Source organism: Salvelinus namaycush, chromosome 29 (genome assembly GCF_016432855.1).
Source record: "Salvelinus namaycush isolate Seneca chromosome 29, SaNama_1.0, whole genome shotgun sequence".
In the NCBI taxonomy this organism is placed as follows: domain Eukaryota; kingdom Metazoa; phylum Chordata; class Actinopteri; order Salmoniformes; family Salmonidae; genus Salvelinus; species Salvelinus namaycush.
In genome coordinates this window covers 31,723,442-31,745,450 of record NC_052335.1, presented here as the reverse complement: position 1 = coordinate 31,745,450, position 22,009 = coordinate 31,723,442, and the positions used below count along the sequence as shown (strand labels likewise).

Sequence of the window (22,009 nt, the reverse complement as noted above, 5' to 3'; positions counted from 1 at the left end):
TGTCCTCTGGTCTGATGAAACAAAAATAGAACTGTTTGGCCATAATGGCCATCGTTATGTTTGGAGGAAAAAGAGGGAGGCTTGCAAGCCGAAGAACACCATCCCAACCGTGAAACACGGGGGTGGCAGCATCATGTTGTGGGGGTGCTTTGCTGCAGGAGGGACTGGTGCACTTCACAAAATAGATGTCATCATGAGGATGGAAAATTATGTGGATATATTGAAGCAACATCTCAAGACATCAGTCAGGAAGTTAAAGCTTGGTCGAAAATGGGTCTTCCAAATAAATAATGACCCCACGCATACTTCCAAAGTTGTGGCAAAATGCCCTGAGGACAACAAAGTCAAGGTATTGGAGTGGCCATCACAAAGCCCTGACCTCAATCCTATAGAAAATGTGTGGGCAGAACTGAAAAAGCGTGTGTGAGCAAGGAGGCCTACAAACCTGACTCAGTTACACCAGCTCTATCAGGAGGAATGGGCCAAAATACACCCAACTTATTGTGGGAAGCTTGTGGAAGGCTAACAAAAACGTTTGACCCAAGTTAAACAATTTAAAGGCAATGCTACCAAATACTAATTGAGTGTATGTAAACTTCTGACCCACTGGGAATGTGATGAAAGAAATAAAAGCTGAAATAAATCGTTCTCTCTACTATTATTCTGACATTTCACATTCTTAAAATAAAGTGGTGATCTAACTGACCTAAGACAGGGAATTTTTACTAGGTTTAAATGTCAGGAATTGTGAAAAACTGAGTTTAAATGTATTTGGCTAAGGTCTATGTAAACTTCCGACTTCAACTGTAAGTATTCAGACCCTTTGCTATGAGACCCGAAATTGAGCTCAGGTGCATCCTGTTTCCATTGATCCTCCTTGAGATGTTTCTACAACTTGATTGGAGTCCACCTGTGGTAAATTCAATTGATTGGACATGATTTGGAAAGGCACACACCTGTCTATATAAGGGCCCATTGTTGACATTTGTAACGGTTTTGACTTGAGGTTATTGTTTGAAGAGGTGGCAGGTAGGTTGTGCCTACCAGAGAAAATATTGCTTTCTCTTTTTTGTTTGGGAGGGAATGAGTCCTGTCTGGTCCGTCAAGTCTACACCAATACAAATGACTCATGTAAAAGTCAGTATGGACATACACTTTTCATAAACCCTTAAAACATTGGAAATAACTGCAAAACAACTGTTCTTTTGTGTTGGTTGTCTTCCCAAAATAAATGATCACACACATAATAATATAACAAACAATAAGCTCTGGTTCCTCAAGAAAAGTCACGTACCTCGGGCCTAAAAGAGTCCAGCCCGGTAAAGGAATTCAGTGAACCCAAGTGACCTCAGTCACTCAATTGTCATTTCATAAAGTGATGCGTAAACTTGGTCTCATTAATACAAATCAGATTGCAATCAACTCTTTTACCACACAACTATAAAGTGTCATCTCTGTAGTCTTCACTACAACTGAACACATAAATCATCATGGTATACATCACACCAAAACAAAGAAAAAAGTTGTGGTCAGACAATCCAATCTGACAACAGATCTCCAGCGGAGAAAGGCCACGAAGAAACAGCGGAGACCAACTGAGATGTGTAGTCCAAAAGAAGAAATTAGTGGATCCGATCCTGGTTAAACTTGAGACAAGGCTACAAAGCACACTTTTAAATACAACAAAACAAATGGAGTAAAGAATATTCAGAACTGAGGGCTGAACATATCCTCATTCGCACCACCATCACAACCCCATTTTGCACAGCTGATGCTGGCTATATAATTGGGAATTAAAAGGGAAGCGCCCTATTGGAAGAAGCACTGAAACGGTTCAGACAAATTCAGGGCCGTCACACAGTGCATGTCAGAGCAAAAACCAAGCCATGAGGTCAAAGGAATTGTCCGTAGAGCTCCGAGACAAGATTGTGTCGAGGCACAGATCTGGGGAAGGGTACCAAACACATTTCTGCAGCATTGAAGGTCCCCAAGAACACAGTGGCCTCCATCATTCTTAAATGAAAGACGTTTGGAACCACCAAGACCCTTCCTAGAGATGGCCGTGTGATATTTCCGTGTTTTTATTATAATACATTTGCAAAAATTTCTACAAACCTGGTTTTGCTTTGTCATTATGGGGTATTGTGTGTGAATTGATGAGGGGGGGGGGGGGGGGGACGACTTAATACATTTTTGATTAAGGCTGTAACGTAACAAAATGTGGAAAAAGTCAAGGGGTCTGAATACTTTCCGAATGACTGTATAACAAGGCAATTAGAAATGCCAGACGGGCTCATTTTTCTAGCTTGGATCACTAACAAACTGAATAATTTGAGAGTGCTCTTCTCGACCATTGATGGCCTGATAAATCCTACCCCCGCAGACCTATGTGAACTTTCCTCCACATCTAAATGTGATGAGTTTGTAGCATGTTTCAGAGATAAGATACCCTGCCTTATGTTGGTTATCAGACAAGCAAGACCTGATGAGAAGTTTGGTGATATGTCCCCTAACCTAGCACGCAAAGGCACTATGGATTTAATTTCCCTGGTTTACACAGACATGCTCAGGAAAGTGATATCACAACTTAAGTCTTCTACCTGCCTTCTCGATCCTATCCCTACCACCTTTTCAAAACGGTTTTTAATTGCATTTCTGAAGAAATGCAAGCTATTGTTAATCTCTCCCTGTTTACAGGCATTTTCCTCACTGCACTAAAAACTGCTATGGTGAAATCCCTTCTGAAGAAAGTAATCTAGATTCTTCAGCTCTTAGCAAATTTCAGCCGATCTCCAACCTTCCTTTCTAAAGCAAAATTCTGGAGAAATTGTTTTTCAAACAGCTAAATTATTTGTGCCAACTGTCTTTAAAAAAAATCAAATCTGTTTTTTGTGCCCACCACAGCACAGAGCCAGCTTAAGTTAAAATGCTAAATGATCTACGAGTGAACACGTGCCAAACAGCTCTTTGTACTCTTGGATTTATGCGCTGCATTCGACAATGTTGACCATAATGTCCTTCTGGATGGACTGGAGAGGTGGGTTGGTCTCTCCGGTCCAGTTCTAAATTGGTTTAGGACCTATTTAACCGGTCAATAGTTTGTCACCCTTGGTGAACATAACTCAGAGAAAATGCGTATCACATGTGGCGTTCCACATGGTTCGATTTTGGGTCCGGTACTGTTCAGTTTATATGTGTTACTCCTTGGCAGCGTTATCAGAAAGCACAGCACTGATTTTCCCTCGTACGCAGACGATACACAACTTTACATTTCTGTGTCACCAGAGGATTTTAGCTCCACGGATAAATTATTAGACTGTATTAGTGATTTAAATACGTGGATGGCTTACAACTTCCTCCAGCTAAATCAAGACGGAGGTAATTATTGTTGGAGCCAAAGCACAGAGAGAGAATCTGGCCACAAATGTTAATTCACAGGCAATAAAGATAAAATACCAACTAAAAAACCTAGGTGTTATTTTACATTCTGAACTCCATTTCAAATCACACATTAGAAATGTGACCAAAATAGTTTTTACCACCTGAGGAACATTGCCACGGTGTGGCTGTTTCGCTCTCAGGCTGATACAAAAATACTCACTCATGCTTTTATTCCAAGCAGGCTTTACTACTGTAATGCTCTCCTGTCTGGTCTACCCAAGAAAGCCATTGGTCAACTGCAAAACATACAGAATGCTGCAGCATGGGTACTGACCAAGACCAGCACACATTACACTGGTTTTAAGGTTTTCAGAATTTATTTGAAGATTATTAGATTGGTTTTTAAATCAATCCACGACTGTGCATCCCAATACATGTCAGACATGCTTTTAAGTTGTACCCAGTAGGTCCCTCAGGTCCTCTGGCCTTTTAACTGTCCCAAAGCCTCAGACCAAGAGGCATGGAGAGGCAGCCTTTATTTATTATGCCCCCAGCCTCTGGAATAGCCTGCCAGAGAACCTGAGGGGGACCAAGAGGCATGGAGAGACAGCCTTTAGTTACTATGCCCCCAGCCTCTGGTATAGCCTGCCAGAGAACCTGAGGGGGGCTGAAACTGTGGACATATTTAAAAGAGATCTTAAAACACACCTTTTTAGCTTTGCTTTTCTTAAGGGTGCTTTTCAGTTTTTATTGTTTTTTTTGTGTTTTTTTCCCTCTTATGTTTGTTGTATAGTAAATATTAAAGTTTTTTTTAAGCACATTGCGTTGCATTCCATGTCTGAAATGTGCTGTATAAATAAAGCTTGATTTGATTTGGAAGGGTCTTGGAATCGTGGGATATTATGAGGTAGTGAGGCTTGGTCCAGACCAGTGGAAAGTTCCCAATGGTGTGTGACATTCAGACTGGAGATGTGGACTCACCTCTGCAACACACAGAAACACAAGGAGATCCAGCAGGGTCAGACCTATAACTCATGTGGGACTTTCTTGCAGGGAGAGAAATGGGATGAGGCCAAATGAATGGCGCTTTTGATTCCAGATAAAGCGATGACATCAGCACAGACAGAATGTTCCTGTGTTGATGTGTTCTAGTTTCTATGGGGGTTGAGTGGGTGAAAAGGCAAAGCAATCATTATTCACTAATTGATATGTGAGACACTTAGTTTGGTAACTGTGTTTTGACCTTGTCTTTGATTGACACTGAGTGAAAAGTTCAAGGAATAATTTGTCTGATATGTGAGACACTAAGCTTTGCTAGTGTGTATTGATACTTTTTGATTGACACTTGGTTACTTCTGATTGACAGGTGGGTGCTGTATGAGGGGATCAACTACCGCGGAGCTCAGATTCTGCTGAAGCCCGGCGAGGTGCTCGATTGGCGAACATTCAGTAACTGGCAGCGAATCGGATCCCTGCGCCCACTGATCCAGGTAAGAAGCCATCTCAAATGTGATAACATGATTATATGGGCACACAGAGATTAAGGCCAGGATTCAATCCTAGTTTCGTTATAGAGCTACGGACTATAACAGATTTTTAAAGGTAATTTACACTTGAGCCAACATCGGCAGCGTTTACCGTTAATGTGATCTCTGCCAAAGTCAGGGAAAATACCTTTTAAAAGGTGCGCTGTTGGCTTCTATAGTGCACTACTCTGTAACGGCCCCATCAATGGAGCTTTGCATAATATTCTGTGTGAGCACAGGGGCTGCATGGCAGACAGGGAATACATTGACAGCATATTGAACTGAGAACTACTTATGGTTCATAGACAGTGAACCCTAATCCAGTGTGTGTGTGTTTGTGTGTTACCTGAGCAGCGACAGGTGCACTTCCGGTTGAGGAGCCAGGAGGGCCTTCTAATGTCTGTCACTGGGGAGATGGATGACATCAAGCTGATGCGTATCCAGGCAACGGAGGAGATGGGCGGAGTCGAACAGATCTGGTTCTATCGGGACGGACATCTCCACTGCAAGGTAGCATCGTCATGGCAACAGGGTGTTTAGAGTAAAGCCCTGCAGGGGCATGAATTTTTAAGCCTTGCCCCTGCCCGTGACGTTCAGACCCTACCCAGGCCCGATTGCTTCTGACAAATTTAAGGCCCTGCCCGAAATCAGAAGTAACTTCCTCCATTAGTAAATCCATTAGCCGCTCCTCTCTGTCACTCTTATCGCTCCCTGCGTGCAGGCAGCTCACTCTACAGGCACTCTGCTCATGGCGAGTCTGTGTATCCATAGTAATGGGCAATGAATGGAGGAACATATAACGCCCCACCCAGCAGACTGTCAACCAATCGCGTTCACGTTCTCATGCTGCGTCACATGGTTGCTAAGCTAATCGTCACACAATCCCTTCTCAAAATCAGGGTGTGAGTCGAGAAACGTGCCTATTTTCCTCAATAAGTACATAATGTCACAATTCCAAAGCTATACAGATAGCAAGTTAATTATCTCACATCTCCGAAGATTTGTAATGTTGTACTTCTTGTTGACAAAATTCATGCTAATGTTGAGTTTTTGAGCTAGCACCCAATTGATTCCCATTCACGCCTTGAGAGAGAGCTCTCCTTGTCCCAGAATGGACCATGTGTCCCATTGATGTAGCATGGGCAATGTACACAATGGCCGTTAATAGGATTCCAATGGAGTTTTCCATTTCCTTAAAAGTATCTCTGGCTCTGCTCAACAAACGAAGAGACATGAGAGAGCAGTTAGCTGTTACCTACTTTTGGTCACTCTAAACTCAAGGAACATTATACGTTTTTTTAAATAATCTTTGTTTTATATTTGACAAGTTTGAAGCACTTCTGACACCATGTTATGATCTTAGTCAGATATGACTACTGTGCAGCAGAGCACAAGCAGATGGCTCAACTTCAATATGTTAGTGATCAATGTAGTGATACCCGAGCCCTTATGTAATTGATGAGAAAACTTACCCGGCTCTAACCCAATGTAAAATGTCGGAGCCCGTTGGGCTCGGGTCGGGTAGCAGAGCTTCAGTTTAGAGAAGGTGGACAGGCCAGTGTGGCTCAGTTGGTAGAGCATGGCGCTTGCAACGCCAGGGTTGTGGGTTCAATTCCCACGGGGGGACCAGGGTTCAATTCCCACGGGGGGACCAGGATGAATATGTATGAACTTTCCAATTTGTAAGTCGCTCTGGATAAGAGCGTCTGCTAAATGACTTAAATGTAAATGTAAAATGTAATGAAAACTGTGACTTAACAAGCACTAGAGCCGGGGTATTTAAATCAGATCCTGGAGTACTGCTGGTTCTTGGGTAATCAAATCCTTGGGGATTTGTTAAGTATTCTATCTATAGAGTAGTCTGTCTTGGCCGTGGGCTACACCTACTGTACAGTTCTAATAGTTTATGCTTCCAGAGAAGCACTCTGAACATGGCCTTGTAACTTCACAGAAATTGAATGCCATCCATTTCATTGTTCATGGACTATCGACGAGGATCCTGCACCCAACTATTTTTGAGAGTAGAACTTTTGAGTAAGCACGTCGATTATTATTTCATGAACTTTAAATTTCCGACCCATGACTTTAATTAGTGAGTTCATAACAGCCTTTGTACTCTGGACTCCCTGCCACATCTCACAGCATCATGCTCTATGTTGCACTTATATGGTTTATTACAACACTCAACTAGTGTTTATGCTTGATGCAGGCCCGTTCTTTATTTAAAGTGTGTGATTGAATGTCGGTACAAATTATTTCCTCTTTAGAAGATAAAAGTTTTTCAAGCTAAAGTTTTCTACTCTGTCTGTCCAGGTGCAGGAGGATTGCTGTGTGGCTCCGTGCAGCGTGGCCATGACAGGCAGTCGTATGGGCCTCTCACCTGAGCCTGGCAAACAACCCTCCTGCTGGAGCATTACGCCTGATGGCCTCATCCGCTACACCGCCAGCCCCGACCTGCTCCTGGAGGTCAAAGGTGAGGCAAAAACAAAAACATGGGATACCAGGTTCATATTCACTAGGCTACACAAATGAATATGACTCCCAACTCCCCAGCCACTCCTGTAGATCTGAGAGGATTTGATAGGTAGGAGCAATATGACGACATTGCTACCCAGCCAATCAGAAGGCAAGAGAAACCTATTGCAATAATACCTCAAAGCTACAGGAACTAGTCTGTGTATTGTATTGTTCACTGGTTTCACTTCATTCAGTTCTGGGGTTTTACTTAGATTAGGTAATTTGACTAGAATAATTGTGAATTAGCAACACCTTGTGGATGGACAGAGACATGACAATGGGCTGCAGCTGGATTCAGTATCAAGTAGGCTTGTGACAAGTTGAGACAGACAGGCTGAATCTCAAATCACTCCCTTCTCCTCGCCCCTCCATATGCACAAGTGTCCCAAGGAAGGGCCTTCCAATCGAGTTGGTAGGGACCAGGGGTGTTTTGGGATTCACCGATAGGCTTTGAAAACCCCCCTCAAATTTGCCCCTCCTTTTCCCCTTCTTTGAGGTATTCACTAATCAGTAAGTTATTAGATAAGTTAAGGCAACGTTGTCTGGGTAAGTTAAGGCAACGTTGTCTGGGTAAGTTAAGGCAACGTTGTCTGGGTAAGTTAAGGCAACGTTGTCTGGGTAAGTTAAGGCAACGTTGTCTGGATAAGTTAAGGCAACGTTGTCTGGATAAGTTAAGGCAACGTTGTCTGGATAAGTTAAGGCAACGTTGTCTGGATAAGTTAAGGCAACGTTGTCTGGATAAGTTAAGGCAACGTTGTCTGGATAAGTTATGGCAACGTTGTCTGGGTAAGTTAAGGCAACGTTGTCTGGATAAGTTAAGGCAACGTTTCCATTGTGCTTTCACTGATCCAACCTTGGCAGATCAGTGATTGGCCCAAGGAAGGAAGGGACACATTGTATTTAAACAAGGCACAACTCAAATAATTTTGTCTGTCATTGCAGGTGGTCAACAATATGACAGAAACCAGGTGATTCTCAATGCGTTTGATCCAAACAAACCCAACCAAAGATGGACAGTGGAGATACTCTGAGGTCTTGTTTTGAGAGGGAAGAACTAGGTGTAGTCTCTGAGGTGCAGTATGATGAGGGGCCTCAGCGCTCTGTGACGCAGCTGCAGCGTGGGCCCCATACAAGCCTCAAGGACAAGATGCCTCAGGAACAGAACATTTGCTGCTGGAAGAGAAGCTTATATACAGTATAATCTTTCCTCTGCGATCAACATGGAAAATATATCAAATTTCCTGGATAATCTATAATATCGCATTACTTCTTCACGAACAAACAGGGACAAAACAATAGTATTCATTACTACATTATGGGAAAATGGACTCAGACTAAACTTGAAATACTTTACCTACCCTTTAATATCTGATAATATACGAGTTTGACATTGTTGATGAATATGTATTTTTTTGACATCTTATTCCCTTCTGCCATTGATGTCCTTATGTAAATAAATATGTGATGTGATTATATTTTGTTATCTAGAATATTTGGAATAACAAATTGCCTAACAAAACATGTCATAAAAGTATGAATCAATTGCGCAGGCCAAAATGTATATATTTTACTTTTCCGTAATGAATTCTCAACACACAAGACAAACCATAAGATAAATAAATGTTGCCTTTCTCAAACAAGCAGTTTATCTGCAAAAGCGCAAACCAAACAGTGTTTTGCAGTAGAGCTCAAGAGTTCAGCGTTCTACAGGATGGACATGGACAAACCATATTCAGGGTCATGTCCATTAGGAAAATGGAAGAAAACTGACTGAAACAGGGTGGGACTATCTGGACTGGACCAAAAAACAAAAATGTTTTAAGTTGTCCGTTGCAAAGCGTTTAAAAAAAACAGTTGCGTGCCTTAGTGACCCAATGCTTAGTGTTGACATCACAGCGGTTTAGCTCTTTGGCGCTGCTTGCCTGACTTCCTCCCTGACTTGCTCTGGGGTGTCACTAGTCTCCCCCTCCTCTTCAGTCACTCCGGTCCCCTCTTCCTCTTGGGCCACGGTGACCACAGTCTTCCCCCTGGCGTGACCCCCCTCTACTTTCTGGAAGGCCAGGGGCACCTGGGAGAACAGGAACGTGGCCTCCACCACTGGAAGGATCTAAGGAATGACAACACAGTGTCTGTACACACATGAACAGTAAAAACACAATCCACCAATGAACAACCACCTCAAGGAAATGCCCTAGGACTAAATGTGTAACTAGAACCAATAAAATGACTTGCTTGTTTTTGCAGCGAGCTGTGTGTATGGACCTCAACCAACCAAACTAATACATACTGCAGGAGAACTCTAAACACATTAGTAATCTATGAATACATTCAACCACCCATGCGCAAATCATCTCCAAATGAATGCACAAGTGTCAACAACAACAAAAAAGAGGGAGGGGCTAGTGTTAAAAATGTGATGAGGAAGGACAATCCTGTGCCCCCCTCCCACCACCCAACATGTTATTCTCGTCTGTGTCTCGTCATTAACAATGAATGGACCGGCTACTGGCGTCACAGTGAGAGACTGTGGAGATATATATTTTTAACGTTTCATTAGAAAACTAAGTAGTGAGTCACAAATATGTAAAATGGAGGTCACAAATGTAATCTGTGGAGTAACAAATGTTGTCAAATGTCACATTCACAAAAGCATATTTGACCACTTGTGTTTGTAAAGAAAGAAATATGTTTGTAAAATGTTCTGTTTTAACCAGAAAAAACCTGTCTTGCATTTATTTGTTATTTATTTTTGTTGATGACTCATTTGCTTTTGGATCATGACATATGTTCGTGGACCTATATGGGCATATTTACAGTCAGATATTTAAAAGTTGCATCTTCTGTTTGTGACTCACAACTAATATATTTGAAACATTGTGATAGAAATCTATCTCCATACTGACAGGGATTGGGGTGTGTGTGATGTATGTCTGTGTGAATGGATTCCTGCCACCAGCACAGCACCCCCGCTCCCCAAAATGCCATGCTGTCCCTATAATCCCTGGGACAAAGGGGTATGGATTACACCCGTGACTGGGGAGGGGGGGGGGGGGGGGGGGGGGGGGGGGGGGGGGGGGGGGGGGGGGGGCACTTTAGCAAATGGCTGCTCAGCACTGTTGGAAACCCATTCACTGTTCAAATCTGACTCATAGCCAACCACACACCGACACAGGGGAATGCCCACACACAAAGACAGAGGGACTCTGAATATAGGACAATGCTTGGAATCTGTGGCATGTATAGACCCACCTACCTGGCTAATTTCCATCTGTAGAAATGAGTTACTGTAGGATGTTATAGACTAGAGAATGCAGTAGCAGTACCTTTCCGGCATCCACCAGCTGGCTGACCTCGTCCAGCGCCGGGCCGTCTGGAGCATAGAACCCCCAGCGGTAGAACACTCCGTTACACATGTTCTGAGAGGGAAAGATCTGAACGTCAAGATACTATCCGACTTCAATTCAATACATCTTTATTGTCCCCAACGGCCATAAACATACAGAAAACCGACCAGGGACTAAATATGAACAGCAAGCACAAACGCTGGTGAAATGACCTTGATAATGACCGTTTGGTAGCACCATGTACTGCACTGTACACATCCTATACAACACTGCATAGTCACATAATAATGCTAAGTTAACACGTGGTGGCATTATCCTATGTGTCTCCAGAAATAAGTGAATGTGCTAGCCTGGTCCCAGGTCTGTACTATTATGTCAACACCTTGTTATGCCCGACATGTCAAGTCAGTGTCATGACAAGGATATGACATGATGGCACAAACTGATCTCGGAACAGGCTATGAAAGTGCCACTTGTGTTCGTGACTAGTAAGGCTACATTGGCCCACTAGAGGTCCCCATTTGGCTGTGCTCTCTCAGGTACTGTGTCCAGCTCCAGCCCTAGTCTGTCTGTCCAGTGTGACTCATGCTTTAGCCCCGCAGTCGCCCGATATGGCCAGCCAGCTGCTCACCCAGACAATAGGGTCCTGAGCCAGAGGCTTGGCAGGAAACATACAGACACACACACAAACATACACATACAGGCATTTAGTGATTTAACTGCCTAAAAACTGCCGTTTCAGCAGCCCCCCACCCCGTGTGTGTAACTCACAGACAGTCAGACAGTCTAGTGACTATTATAACTCACTGCCAGAGTAATTGTCCTTGCCTACCAGGCTTGTGTTGTTCGGGAGGACTACATAGCAAAGTCCCCTAAGCAGTAATCTGTCGTGGGCAGACTACTTAAACATGAATGGTGCCATAGATCAGTCTTTATACTATGGGCACTGATAGCAAACAAACAGCAATAGTTCCAGTGCTTAAGCTTATTTGGACCAATCACGATTTCACAGGTGTTCGTATCTTTTGAATTTCGGAAGGGGACATTCGGCCCATAGACTTGCCCGCAAAGAGAGAGGGTGGAGCTCCTCGTTCTAACATCTCTTCATCTCTTTTAACATGTCTGGACCCTGAACTTAATCTAGCAGCTGACCAATTACGCAAAACTTTAGTTCTGGGTTAACCAAGATTACCTAAGAATCAGCTCCACCCTGTTCCAGACCATCCATCCATTTAGTTCAGCTCCACCCTGTTCCAGACCATCCATCCATTTAGTTCAGCTCCACCCTGTTCCAGACCATCCATCCATTTAGTTCAGCTCCACCCTGTTCCAGACCATCCATCCATTTAGTTCAGCTCCACCCTGTTCCAGACCATCCATCCATTTAGTTCAGCTCCACCCTGTTCCAGACCATCCATCCATTTAGTTCAGCTCCACCCTGTTCCAAACCATCCATCCATTTAGTTCAGCTCCACCCTGTTGGTAACCATCCATACATTTAGTTCAGCTCCACCCTGTTCCAGACCATCCATCCATTTAGTTCAGCTCCACCCTGTTCCAGACCATCCATACATTTAGTTCAGCTCCACCCTGTTCCAGACCATCCATCCATTTAGTTCAGCTCCACCCTGTTCCAAACCATCCATCCATTTAGTTCAGCTCCACCCTGTTCCAGACCATCCATCCATTTAGTTCAGCTCCACCCTGTTCCAGACCATCCATCCATTTAGTTCAGCTCCACCCTGTTCCAGAGCATCTATCCATTTAGTTCAGCTCCACCCTGTTCCAGACCATCCATCCATTTAGTTCAGCTCCACCCTGTTGGTAACCATCCATCCATTTAGTTCAGCTCCACCCTGTTCCAGACCATCCATCCATTTAGTTCAGCTCCACCCTGTTCCAAACCATCCATCCATTTAGTTCAGCTCCACCCTGTTGGTAACCATCCATCCATTTAGTTCAGCTCCACCCTGTTCCAGAGCATCCATCCATTTAGTTCAGCTCCACCCTGTTCCAGACCATCCATCCATTTAGTTCAGCTCCACCCTGTTCCAGACCATCCATCCATTTAGTTCAGCTCCACCCTGTTCCAGACCATCCATCCATTTAGTTCAGCTCCACCCTGTTGGTAACCATCCATACATTTTGTTCAGCTCCACCCTGTTCCAGACCATCCATCCATTTAGTTCAGCTCCACCCTGTGCCAAACCATCCATCCATTTAGTTCAGCTCCACCCTGTTCCAGACCATCCATCCATTTAGTTCAGCTCCACCCTGTTCCAGACCATCCATCCATTTAGTTCAGCTCCACCCTGTTCCAGACCATCCATCCATTTAGTTCAGCTCCACCCTGTTCCAGACCATCCATCCATTTAGTTCAGCTCCACCCTGTTGGTAACCATCCATCCATTTAGTTCAGCTCCACCCTGTTCCAGACCATCCATCCATTTAGTTCATCTCCACCCTGTTCCAGACCATCCATCCATTTAGTTCAGCTCCACCCTGTTCCAGACCATCCATCCATTTAGTTCAGCTCCACCCTGTTCCAGACCATCCATCCATTTAGTTCAGCTCCACCCTGTTCCAGACCATCCATCCATTTAGTTCAGCTCCACCCTGTTCCAGACCATCCATCCATTTAGTTCAGCTCCACCCTGTTCCAGACCATCCATCCATTTAGTTCAGCTCCACCCTGTTCCAGACCATCCATCCATCCATTTAGTTCAGCTCCACCCTGTTCCAGACCATCCATCCATTTAGTTCAGCTCCACCCTGTTCCAGACCATCCATCCATTTAGTTCAGCTCCACCCTGTTCCAGACCATCCATCCATTTAGTTCAGCTCCACCCTGTTGGTAACCATCCATCCATTTAGTTCAGCTCCACCCTGTTCCAGACCATCCATCCATTTAGTTCAGCTCCACCCTGTTCCAGACCATCCATCCATTTAGTTCAGCTCCACCCTGTTCCAGACCATCCATCCATTTAGTTTAGCTCCACCCTGTTCCAGACCATCCATCCATTTAGTTCAGCTCCACCCTGTTCCAGACCATCCATCCATTTAGTTTAGCTCCACCCTGTTCCAGACCATCCATCCATTTAGTTCAGCTCCACCCTGTTCCAGACCATCCATCCATTTAGTGCAGCTCCACCCTGTTCCAGACCATCCATCCATTTAGTTCAGCTTCACCACCCTGTTCCAGACCATCCATCCATTTAGTTCAGCTCCACCCTGTTCCAAACCATCCATCCATTTAGTTCAGCTCCACCCTGTTCCAGAGCATCCATCCATTTAGTTCAGCTCCACCCTGTTCCAGAGCATCCATCCATTTAGTTCAGCTCCACCCTGTTCCAGACCATCCATCCATTTAGTTCAGCTCCACCCTGTTCCAGACCATCCATCCATTTAGTTCAGCTCCACCCTGTTCCAGACCATCCATCCATTTAGTTTAGCTCCACCCTGTTCCAGACCATCCATCCATTTAGTTCAGCTCCACCCTGTTCCAGACCATCCATCCATTTAGTGCAGCTCCACCCTGTTCCAGACCATCCATCCATTTAGTTCAGCTCCACCCTGTTCCAGACCATCCATCCATTTAGTTCAGCTCCACCCTGTTGGTAACCATCCATCCATTTAGTTCAGCTCCACCCTGTTCCAGACCATCCATCCATTTAGTTCAGCTCCACCCTGTTCCAGACCATCCATCCATTTAGTTCAGCTCCACCCTGTTGGTAACCATCCATACATTTTGTTCAGCTCCACCCTGTTCCAGACCATCCATCCATTTAGTTCAGCTCCACCCTGTGCCAAACCATCCATCCATTTAGTTCAGCTCCACCCTGTTCCAGACCATCCATCAATTTAGTTCAGCTCCACCCTGTTCCAGACCATCCATCCATTTAGTTCAGCTCCACCCTGTTGGTAACCATCCATCCATTTAGTTCAGCTCCACCCTGTTCCAGACCATCCATCCATTTAGTTCATCTCCACCCTGTTCCAGACCATCCATCCATTTAGTTCAGCTCCACCCTGTTCCAGACCATCCATCCATTTAGTTCAGCTCCACCCTGTTCCAGACCATCCATCCATTTAGTTCAGCTCCACCCTGTTCCAGACCATCCATCCATTTAGTTCAGCTCCACCCTGTTCCAGACCATCCATCCATTTAGTTCAGCTCCACCCTGTTCCAGACCATCCATCCATTTAGTTCAGCTCCACCCTGTTCCAAACCATCCATCCATTTAGTTCAGCTTCACCACACCCAGGCTATTACACATGAACTCCAAACAGCCCAGCTGCATGTAATACACACACACACTCACAGAGAGAGACACACTCACACACACACTCACAGAGACACACTCACAGAGAGACACACACACTCACAGAGAGACACACACACACACTCACAGAGACATACACACACACTCACAGAGACACTCATATAGAAAGAGAGACAAACACACAGAGAGAGAGAGAGACACACACATTCACAGAGACACACACGCAAACGGGTGGATTCCTCCTGTGTAATTTCTTCCTCATGAAATCGTTTAGAACAGGTTATTTGCACTGATTAAGCACAAACCATATTGAAGTTAGGTCCAGGCCATATGGCCTAAAACTCATATCTCTATTTTATCTCTATTTTTTTTCACCCTGGAATGAGTCGGTGTGTCCAAACTTTTGACTGGTACTGCATTTCTCGATTTTTTAAAATGTTTTTTCTAAATAAGCTTTGTTGTAAAATTAAAGGTCAAATCCACTGCATTAAAAACAGTCAGCGATTATTTAATGAATTCAGGGCTTGTGTAATCATACCGAGGCTGAATATATTCCTTCCACAACCATAAGACCCACTTGTAATTTAATTATTTTATCAAAATAGTTGTACCTGGGTTTTTTTTGTTGCTATAATCACTGATCTGGCTTTCAGGTTTGTCTATAAAAATTACCAGAACCATGCATAATGCACATTCACTAATAATGTAGCAGGTATTCTAGAAAATGAACACCGGTCTCAATCTCTCAAGCACAAGCCCACGGGCTAGTGAGTAGCCAGCTAATATTTATATTTCTAGTTCAGCCAACTTGGATCTAGGTATAATTTCACAAGCTCTGAATCCAGCTAACAAGGTAGAACAGTTGAATTGTTATGAACACACCCTTCTGTCCGTCTCCAATTGTTTGAACAGCATGTTAGCCTGTCCACTTTGTTCAGATGTTGAAATCAAGTGGCCTACTTTATTTCTGAGGAGTTGAGACATACAGGGTTTCATTAGAAAGGTTAATTTCTCCTCTATTACAGTATAATCATTTCTCCATGTGTTATGGTGTCCATATGACCCATTCTGTTGGACCAAACCTCAAATGCAAATAGAGAGTTGAAACCGTTTGTCAGAGAAGAAGTGATCTCTCATCTTTTTTGTTGTGTGTGGTAGAGGCTTGGGAGAAAGAGGCGAAGCGAGAGGTGCCACTCTCGCCAAAATATGTCCAGGATAAGCCCAATGCGTTTTTATGAACTTAAGTATTACGTCTGCTTTGCCGCCTTTGGGACAACGACCCCCATTGTTAGGGCGGAGACATGAGCATCTAGTCATTATATACAGATCTCTGGTGTAAATGGGAAGGTGCACAGCACAGAAGGAGCGAACGAGACCAAAAAGACAACATGAGAACAAGCAGACAAACGCTCATAAAAACATAAATATAAGTCATACAGGCCATGGTTGAATCAGTCACATGGTGCCAACTACCCCACCCTGGCCAAACTAAGGGGTTTCACTTATCCATTTTTCACACTATTGTAAAGCATTGGCACAGATTTTATTTATTACATTGTCTTTTCCAGCATGGTTCTAGCAATTGTTTGATGTGTAACCTGGCCACCGCAGCGGTGTGAAAAGGCCCCTGTAACCCCCACCCTGACAGAGGGGCGTGGTCGGTTGGTTTAGTCAAGTTACAATAAAGGCTTTTTTAAACTTTGACATGAGAGTGCATTGATATTTTAGGAAGTTTTCCCATGCGTATGTAACGGAGGTGAATCGGACTCAAGCTCTCGTGATGAGGTAGCCCTACCAGCGACTTGGTCTAATGGTTCAGACGTTTGTTTCCCGAGCGTAAGACCGGAGTTCAGACCTCATCCGTGACACGTATGCATTGTTCACACTGCCGGCATCAACTTGTTTTGCTAGCTTACCGTGATGACCTTCTGGTGCAGGTTGAGTCCTGAGTGGACGGCTCCCTCCAGCAAGCCCATGGAGTCGATGTTAAGCAGGAAGGGGGTGACCAGGGTCACGTATTTGGCCCCTGACCAGGACTTTAGCAGGCCCAGGGCCCACTGCTCCGAGTCCCCACCCACATTGTCCAGAATCACGTCGAACCTGAGGGGGAACACAGGGAGACAGTGGTTATAGTGAAAAAGTCTAACACACCATCATGCCAACCTGAGACTCTGTATTGACTCGGGTACTTTCTTTCACTTTGTTCAGTCCAGCACGGTTCCAACTAAGATGAAGGATGTGTAACCAGGGCAGCGCAGTAGAGTTCTGCTTGATTCACCAGTGTAAACATGATAAGAGAGAGGAAGAGAAAGAAAGAGAAAGAGAGAATCCAATCCACAACAACACAACACTCTTAAGTACTATACCGTCATGCTATTCAATAGACAAATATAGAGGTCAACCTGAAAATAAACAGATGTCTAGCCAAGCCTAAGGGATTGAAGTGTGTCTTCACTCAGGACCACTGAGACAAGGTTAACAGGGTTTATTCTGATCAGCCCACCAACCCCCCCCCCCCCCCCCCCCCCCCCCCAATGGAGAGCATTTAGTTTCCCACTCTAGTCCTTGAGCCACGTTGCCATGGAAACCAGGAAGTGAATCAGTGAGCAGGTATGCCAAATCAACCTTGCTCAGCTGCGTGGGTGGGTAATGTTGTTTATGACGTTGGCCAGGGAGAGAGTTGGTGGGGAAAGTGGTATTCGAGTGGGAACGTGACTGTATGTCATTAGATTGGACCTTGGCAGCTAGCTACTCTCATGATGTCTCAGAAATATGTTAGATCAGATCTAGAGGAGAATCTCAATGGATAAAATAGGGTTTATTTAAGATACATGATCTCTTTGAGGCACTCATTATCTTCTAGTGTTGTGGCCCTGTCTCAGTCGACACATCACAGGGTTGTAAAAAGTGTTTTAAACATTCCTTGATACACGCACTTTTACATTATTCCAACTAATAAAACCCACTTTTCCAGCAGTCCCAGCTCCGTGGCCACATCTCCCGCCGTGTAGTCCACCACTTCATCCGCCCCCAGACCCCTCACCAGTCCCTCGGCATTGTGGGAGCAGGTCACTGTCACGTGGGCACCCCAGGCCTTCAGCAGCTACAGAGGAAACAGACACTTAGTGAGAGAGACACCTCTCTGTGTGGGTGTGTGTTGATGTGTGTATACTCTTTATGATTGCACAAGGTCAACCAACCACTGGTGCTGGTGTGAGGTGAGTCTTTAGTGTTGGTGCTATGAGCTGCTGGTCAGATCTGAAAGGTCCTTACCTGGATGGAGAACGTTCCAACACCACCTGAGGCTCCGGTGATAAGAACTCTGAGAGAGAGAGAGGAGAGAAGGGGGGGGGGCAGAGGGAGAGAAAGAGAGAGACAGGAGAGAGACAGGGTGGGGGAGAGAGAGAGAGACAGGGTGGGGGAGAGAGAGAGAGAGATCAGACATGAGGTCAGGATTCAAAGAGAGAAGATGATCCATCTATGTTCAGTGTAAAACATATATCAGACAAGTATCGCTGGCTGATTAGCCGAGACCCAGAGTGAGCATCACGCAGCAGGGATGTCATCCTGCGTGACACTTAAAGTAAAGATACTCTTGCTCAAACCAAGACCATGGGTTCTGGTATAGTGATTAGTTAGAATGCTGCTTCAGAAGTGCAAAGTGTTGGTCTAGGGTTTGTGGCCAGAGTGGAACAGGGTGGGGACCTACTGTCACAGAGCAGGAGTCTGGGAGATGGCCAATTTGGTCATGTATGGATGTGTGTGTACTTGCCGTTTGTTAGTGCAGTGGTTTCTGCACAGGCCGCCCGCGTTGACCAGGGCAGACAGGGCCGTGGCAGCCACGTAGGGGATGGACGCCGCCTCCTTGTGACTCAGCGACCTTGGTTTGTGGGAGACCTGAGGTGGGAGGGCACACAAATACAATTTTTGTTATTCATACAACACACACACACACACACACACACACACACACACACACACACACACACACACACACACACACACACACACACACACACACACACACACACACACACACACACACACACACACACACACACATAGGGTAACTACTAGAAGGACATACAGTAGGCACAAACTCTCTCACACATCTGTACGTGCTTAACCGTTACTCTTCCCTCCCTTTACCCTTTCTTTTGTTTCAGGCAACGATGGGAAAACGGAACGACTGGAGTTGCTGCGAGGACAGGACAACAGGACAGGACAACAGGACAGGACAACAGGACAGGACAACAGGACAGGACAGCAGGACACCAGGATAGCATGCTGAGAAGTGCCAAACAAATGATGCACCACACAACTCAGTTTGTCTGGCTAGCCTAATTGCTGCTTTCACTGGCTCATGGAACCAGTTGTACTGGGAGTCTTAATTAATTATGCACACTTCATTGCAATATGATTAAATGATTACATAATAATAGACTTGCACCTCATCCAAGTTTGTTTTACATGTTTTCTCAGTTGAAGCAAGGGTTCGTAGAAAGCGATGCCCCCTGGTACTTCCATTTGTTTGAAAACAGAGCCATTAAAATAAGCTAATAGTCTCCTCTATAACAGAGCCATTCAAATCTGAAAAAAGCCAATGTTCTTTTCTATTCAGCAGACGACTGAACACCAAGAGGGTGGTCTGTCTTACAAAGACTACGGTATATTTCGTGAAACAATTCAGTTTCTACACGTATAATGGGATAACACAATGAATGAAAACCTGTTTGGAAAACAATTCATAATAACAACAATGTCATTGCATGTAGCATACACAGTCATAGTAGAATTACCTCATACTCTGTCAGATTCACCATCTCTGCTAGGCTGCCCTGCTTCCATGGAGGAATGGCTGCCCACACCTGTGAAGAAAAAAAACACAAAACACACAACAACAAAAAACACACAAAATAATATATATATATTATTTCAAACATTTTATATTTTCAACACATCAGTTATTTACAATAACAACGTAATGCATACGAAAAACACAAAACAACGCCGAAGTCCTCGAAAAACTAAATCAAACTTGTTACAATAAGCAGACAGGCAACAACCAGACAGGTGGAACATTTGGACTAGATGAGTTTCTGCACACCACCTGCAGCCCGGCGGAGGCTCAGCAGAGGAGGCAGCCCAGACGGGCCACAACCACTAGGGATGGAAAATACATTCTAAGGGTATCTCTATGTAATCCTACTTGATAAACAAGGTATCAGATAATGAGTGTGACAAGTGTAGAAGAAAAAACAACACCCATTTCATTCCTGCCAACAATGCAAATAATTTACCAGTAGGTAAAAAGTACGGTTTTCATTCGATCAGCAAAACGGCTGTTCTCTTGAATGTCACAGGAAGGCACTGTGCATGCCATCCCGACTCAGCATGGTTGTGTTCAGTAAACACCAAATGAAGGAACCCGAGTAAAAACTGGAGAGACAACTTGGACTTGTTCAATAACAAATGTCCATTTTCATTTTCCGTTGCAAAACGTTTTGCTACGGTCGGCCCTAACGACTGTTACTAGGCCACATCAGAGCTGCTCAACTACGTACCTCATCTCCTGGTTTGAAATGGGTCACTCCCGACCCACAATCCACCACCACGCCAGAGACATCCCGACCCAGTATGATGGGAAACTCGCCTCCGTTCTGACCCAAAGACACCGGGTCCCATCTCAGCTTCAGAAGATTTGACCCATACCCACCTGAGAAATATAAACAGACAGATTAGTAAAACAATTGTGATAAAGATGCAAAATTATTCCCATGACCGCTAATGCACTGCAACTGACTGAAGTCCCATAATCTTGGTTTATAAGGAAATATGACCATGAGCATATTGATATTATAGACTTATAGATACTTACTCCTCATGGATATGTCGAGAGGGTTGAGGCTTGCAGCGTGGACCTGGATTAAGACCTCACTTGCTGAGTTGACACTGGGAGCTGTTGCATCTTCAGTGAACCGCAGTACCCCATTGTTGCCATACTCGTCAATCACCCAAGCTGGCATCCTGGACCGCAATCTCGAAGAGGAACCGAGATTTCTTCGAAGGGAGCATATGATGTTCCCAGAACTAGCCATCTTTGTAGTTAAAGCAAGTGCTCTTGCATGGGGCAAAAATAGCTGCCTGCAGCACGCTGTGACTTTGACAGAGCCCATATCGAATGTTATTATCCACCTCCTGAAATGTCTATCAAATCAACTGTGTAGAAAAGTATAAATGGCTTCATGCACTGTCTAATGTAAGGGCTACATGTCAATAGTACGATAATTATGAATGTCAGCGTTGAGGTGACATGTAGTTATTCATTAAACATACACGCTCATAGAAATACCTTAAAGGTTTAATGAATTACCCGAAATGATGCATGAACGAAAATCCCAAAATATCTCTATCTTGATAACTAAAATCAATAAGTTACATGACGTGCCCCTGGTACATAACTTACACAACATTCGCTTCCTACTCTGCGCTCTCAGTTACCGCTGACCTCATTCTTCTTCGTGTAGTTTTCCGGCAGACTATATGCTTCGTCGTGTATTGCTGCCGTTAACAGGTCGGAGTGTGAATTGCATATTTCCTTCACAGAGCCGAAAAGTAACTATACATTTAGTATGCAAAGAGGGAAAAAAGAAGAAGAAAAAGAAGTGAGGCTCCACCCCAACCTCCCACTCCCTTCCCAACCCCACCCACCTAGCATGTCTCCCTCCAGCCACGACTGAACTAGGCAAATAGAACTCGCCACCTTGTAGTCCTAAACCCGCAAATTAGTTACCTCTGGTTCGTTCAGCAATCCCTATGGGGAAAATAAATGGGGAAAGATTAGGCTTTTGGGGAAAATGCAGAAAACAAGGTCCAAGGTTAACACAGGTTTAGGATATCTTATATGTTTTGTTCTATGATAATATCAGTCATGTTAACACGTGACCTTTATGAATTA

The 22,009-nt window shown here is 44.4% G+C and overlaps 2 protein-coding genes across 2 annotated transcripts in view; one reads left to right on the top strand and one right to left on the bottom strand.

Annotated features, from left to right (window-relative positions):
- Positions 1–8,897, top strand: part of LOC120024603 (beta/gamma crystallin domain-containing protein 1-like) — a 47,779-nt gene extending 38,882 nt beyond the window's left edge. The window contains exons 19-22 of the mRNA XM_038968895.1: positions 4,748–4,871; positions 5,262–5,417; positions 7,221–7,380; positions 8,367–8,897. Coding sequence (XP_038824823.1) covers positions 4,748–4,871; positions 5,262–5,417; positions 7,221–7,380; positions 8,367–8,455 — 529 coding nt within the window. The 3' untranslated portion in view covers positions 8,456–8,897. The remainder of the gene's footprint in view (positions 1–4,747; positions 4,872–5,261; positions 5,418–7,220; positions 7,381–8,366) is intronic.
- A 71-nt stretch (positions 8,898–8,968) lies between these two features.
- Positions 8,969–21,569, bottom strand: LOC120024604 (reticulon-4-interacting protein 1 homolog, mitochondrial-like). Its single transcript, XM_038968896.1, has 9 exons — positions 20,930–21,569; positions 20,616–20,767; positions 19,851–19,919; positions 18,824–18,948; positions 18,325–18,373; positions 18,018–18,154; positions 16,968–17,151; positions 10,748–10,840; positions 8,969–9,531 (listed from the first exon to the last, which is right to left on the bottom strand). Exons 1-9 carry the CDS (start codon positions 21,225–21,227, stop codon positions 9,325–9,327), a joined length of 1,314 nt encoding a protein of 437 aa, XP_038824824.1. The 5' UTR covers positions 21,228–21,569; the 3' UTR covers positions 8,969–9,324.
- Between the last annotated feature and the right edge of the window lie 440 nt (positions 21,570–22,009).

Coding starts and splice junctions, on each gene's coding strand:
- LOC120024604 (XM_038968896.1), bottom strand. CDS start 21,227: ATGGGCTCTGTCAAAGTCACAGCGTGCTGCAGGCAGCTATTTTTGCCC. Junction 18,374..18,823: donor AACCACTGCACTAACAAACG/GCAAGTACACAC, acceptor TCTCTCTCTCAG/AGTTCTTATCACCGGAGCCT. Junction 17,152..18,017: donor GAGCTGGGACTGCTGGAAAA/GTGGGTTTTATT, acceptor GTTCCCCCTCAG/GTTCGACGTGATTCTGGACA.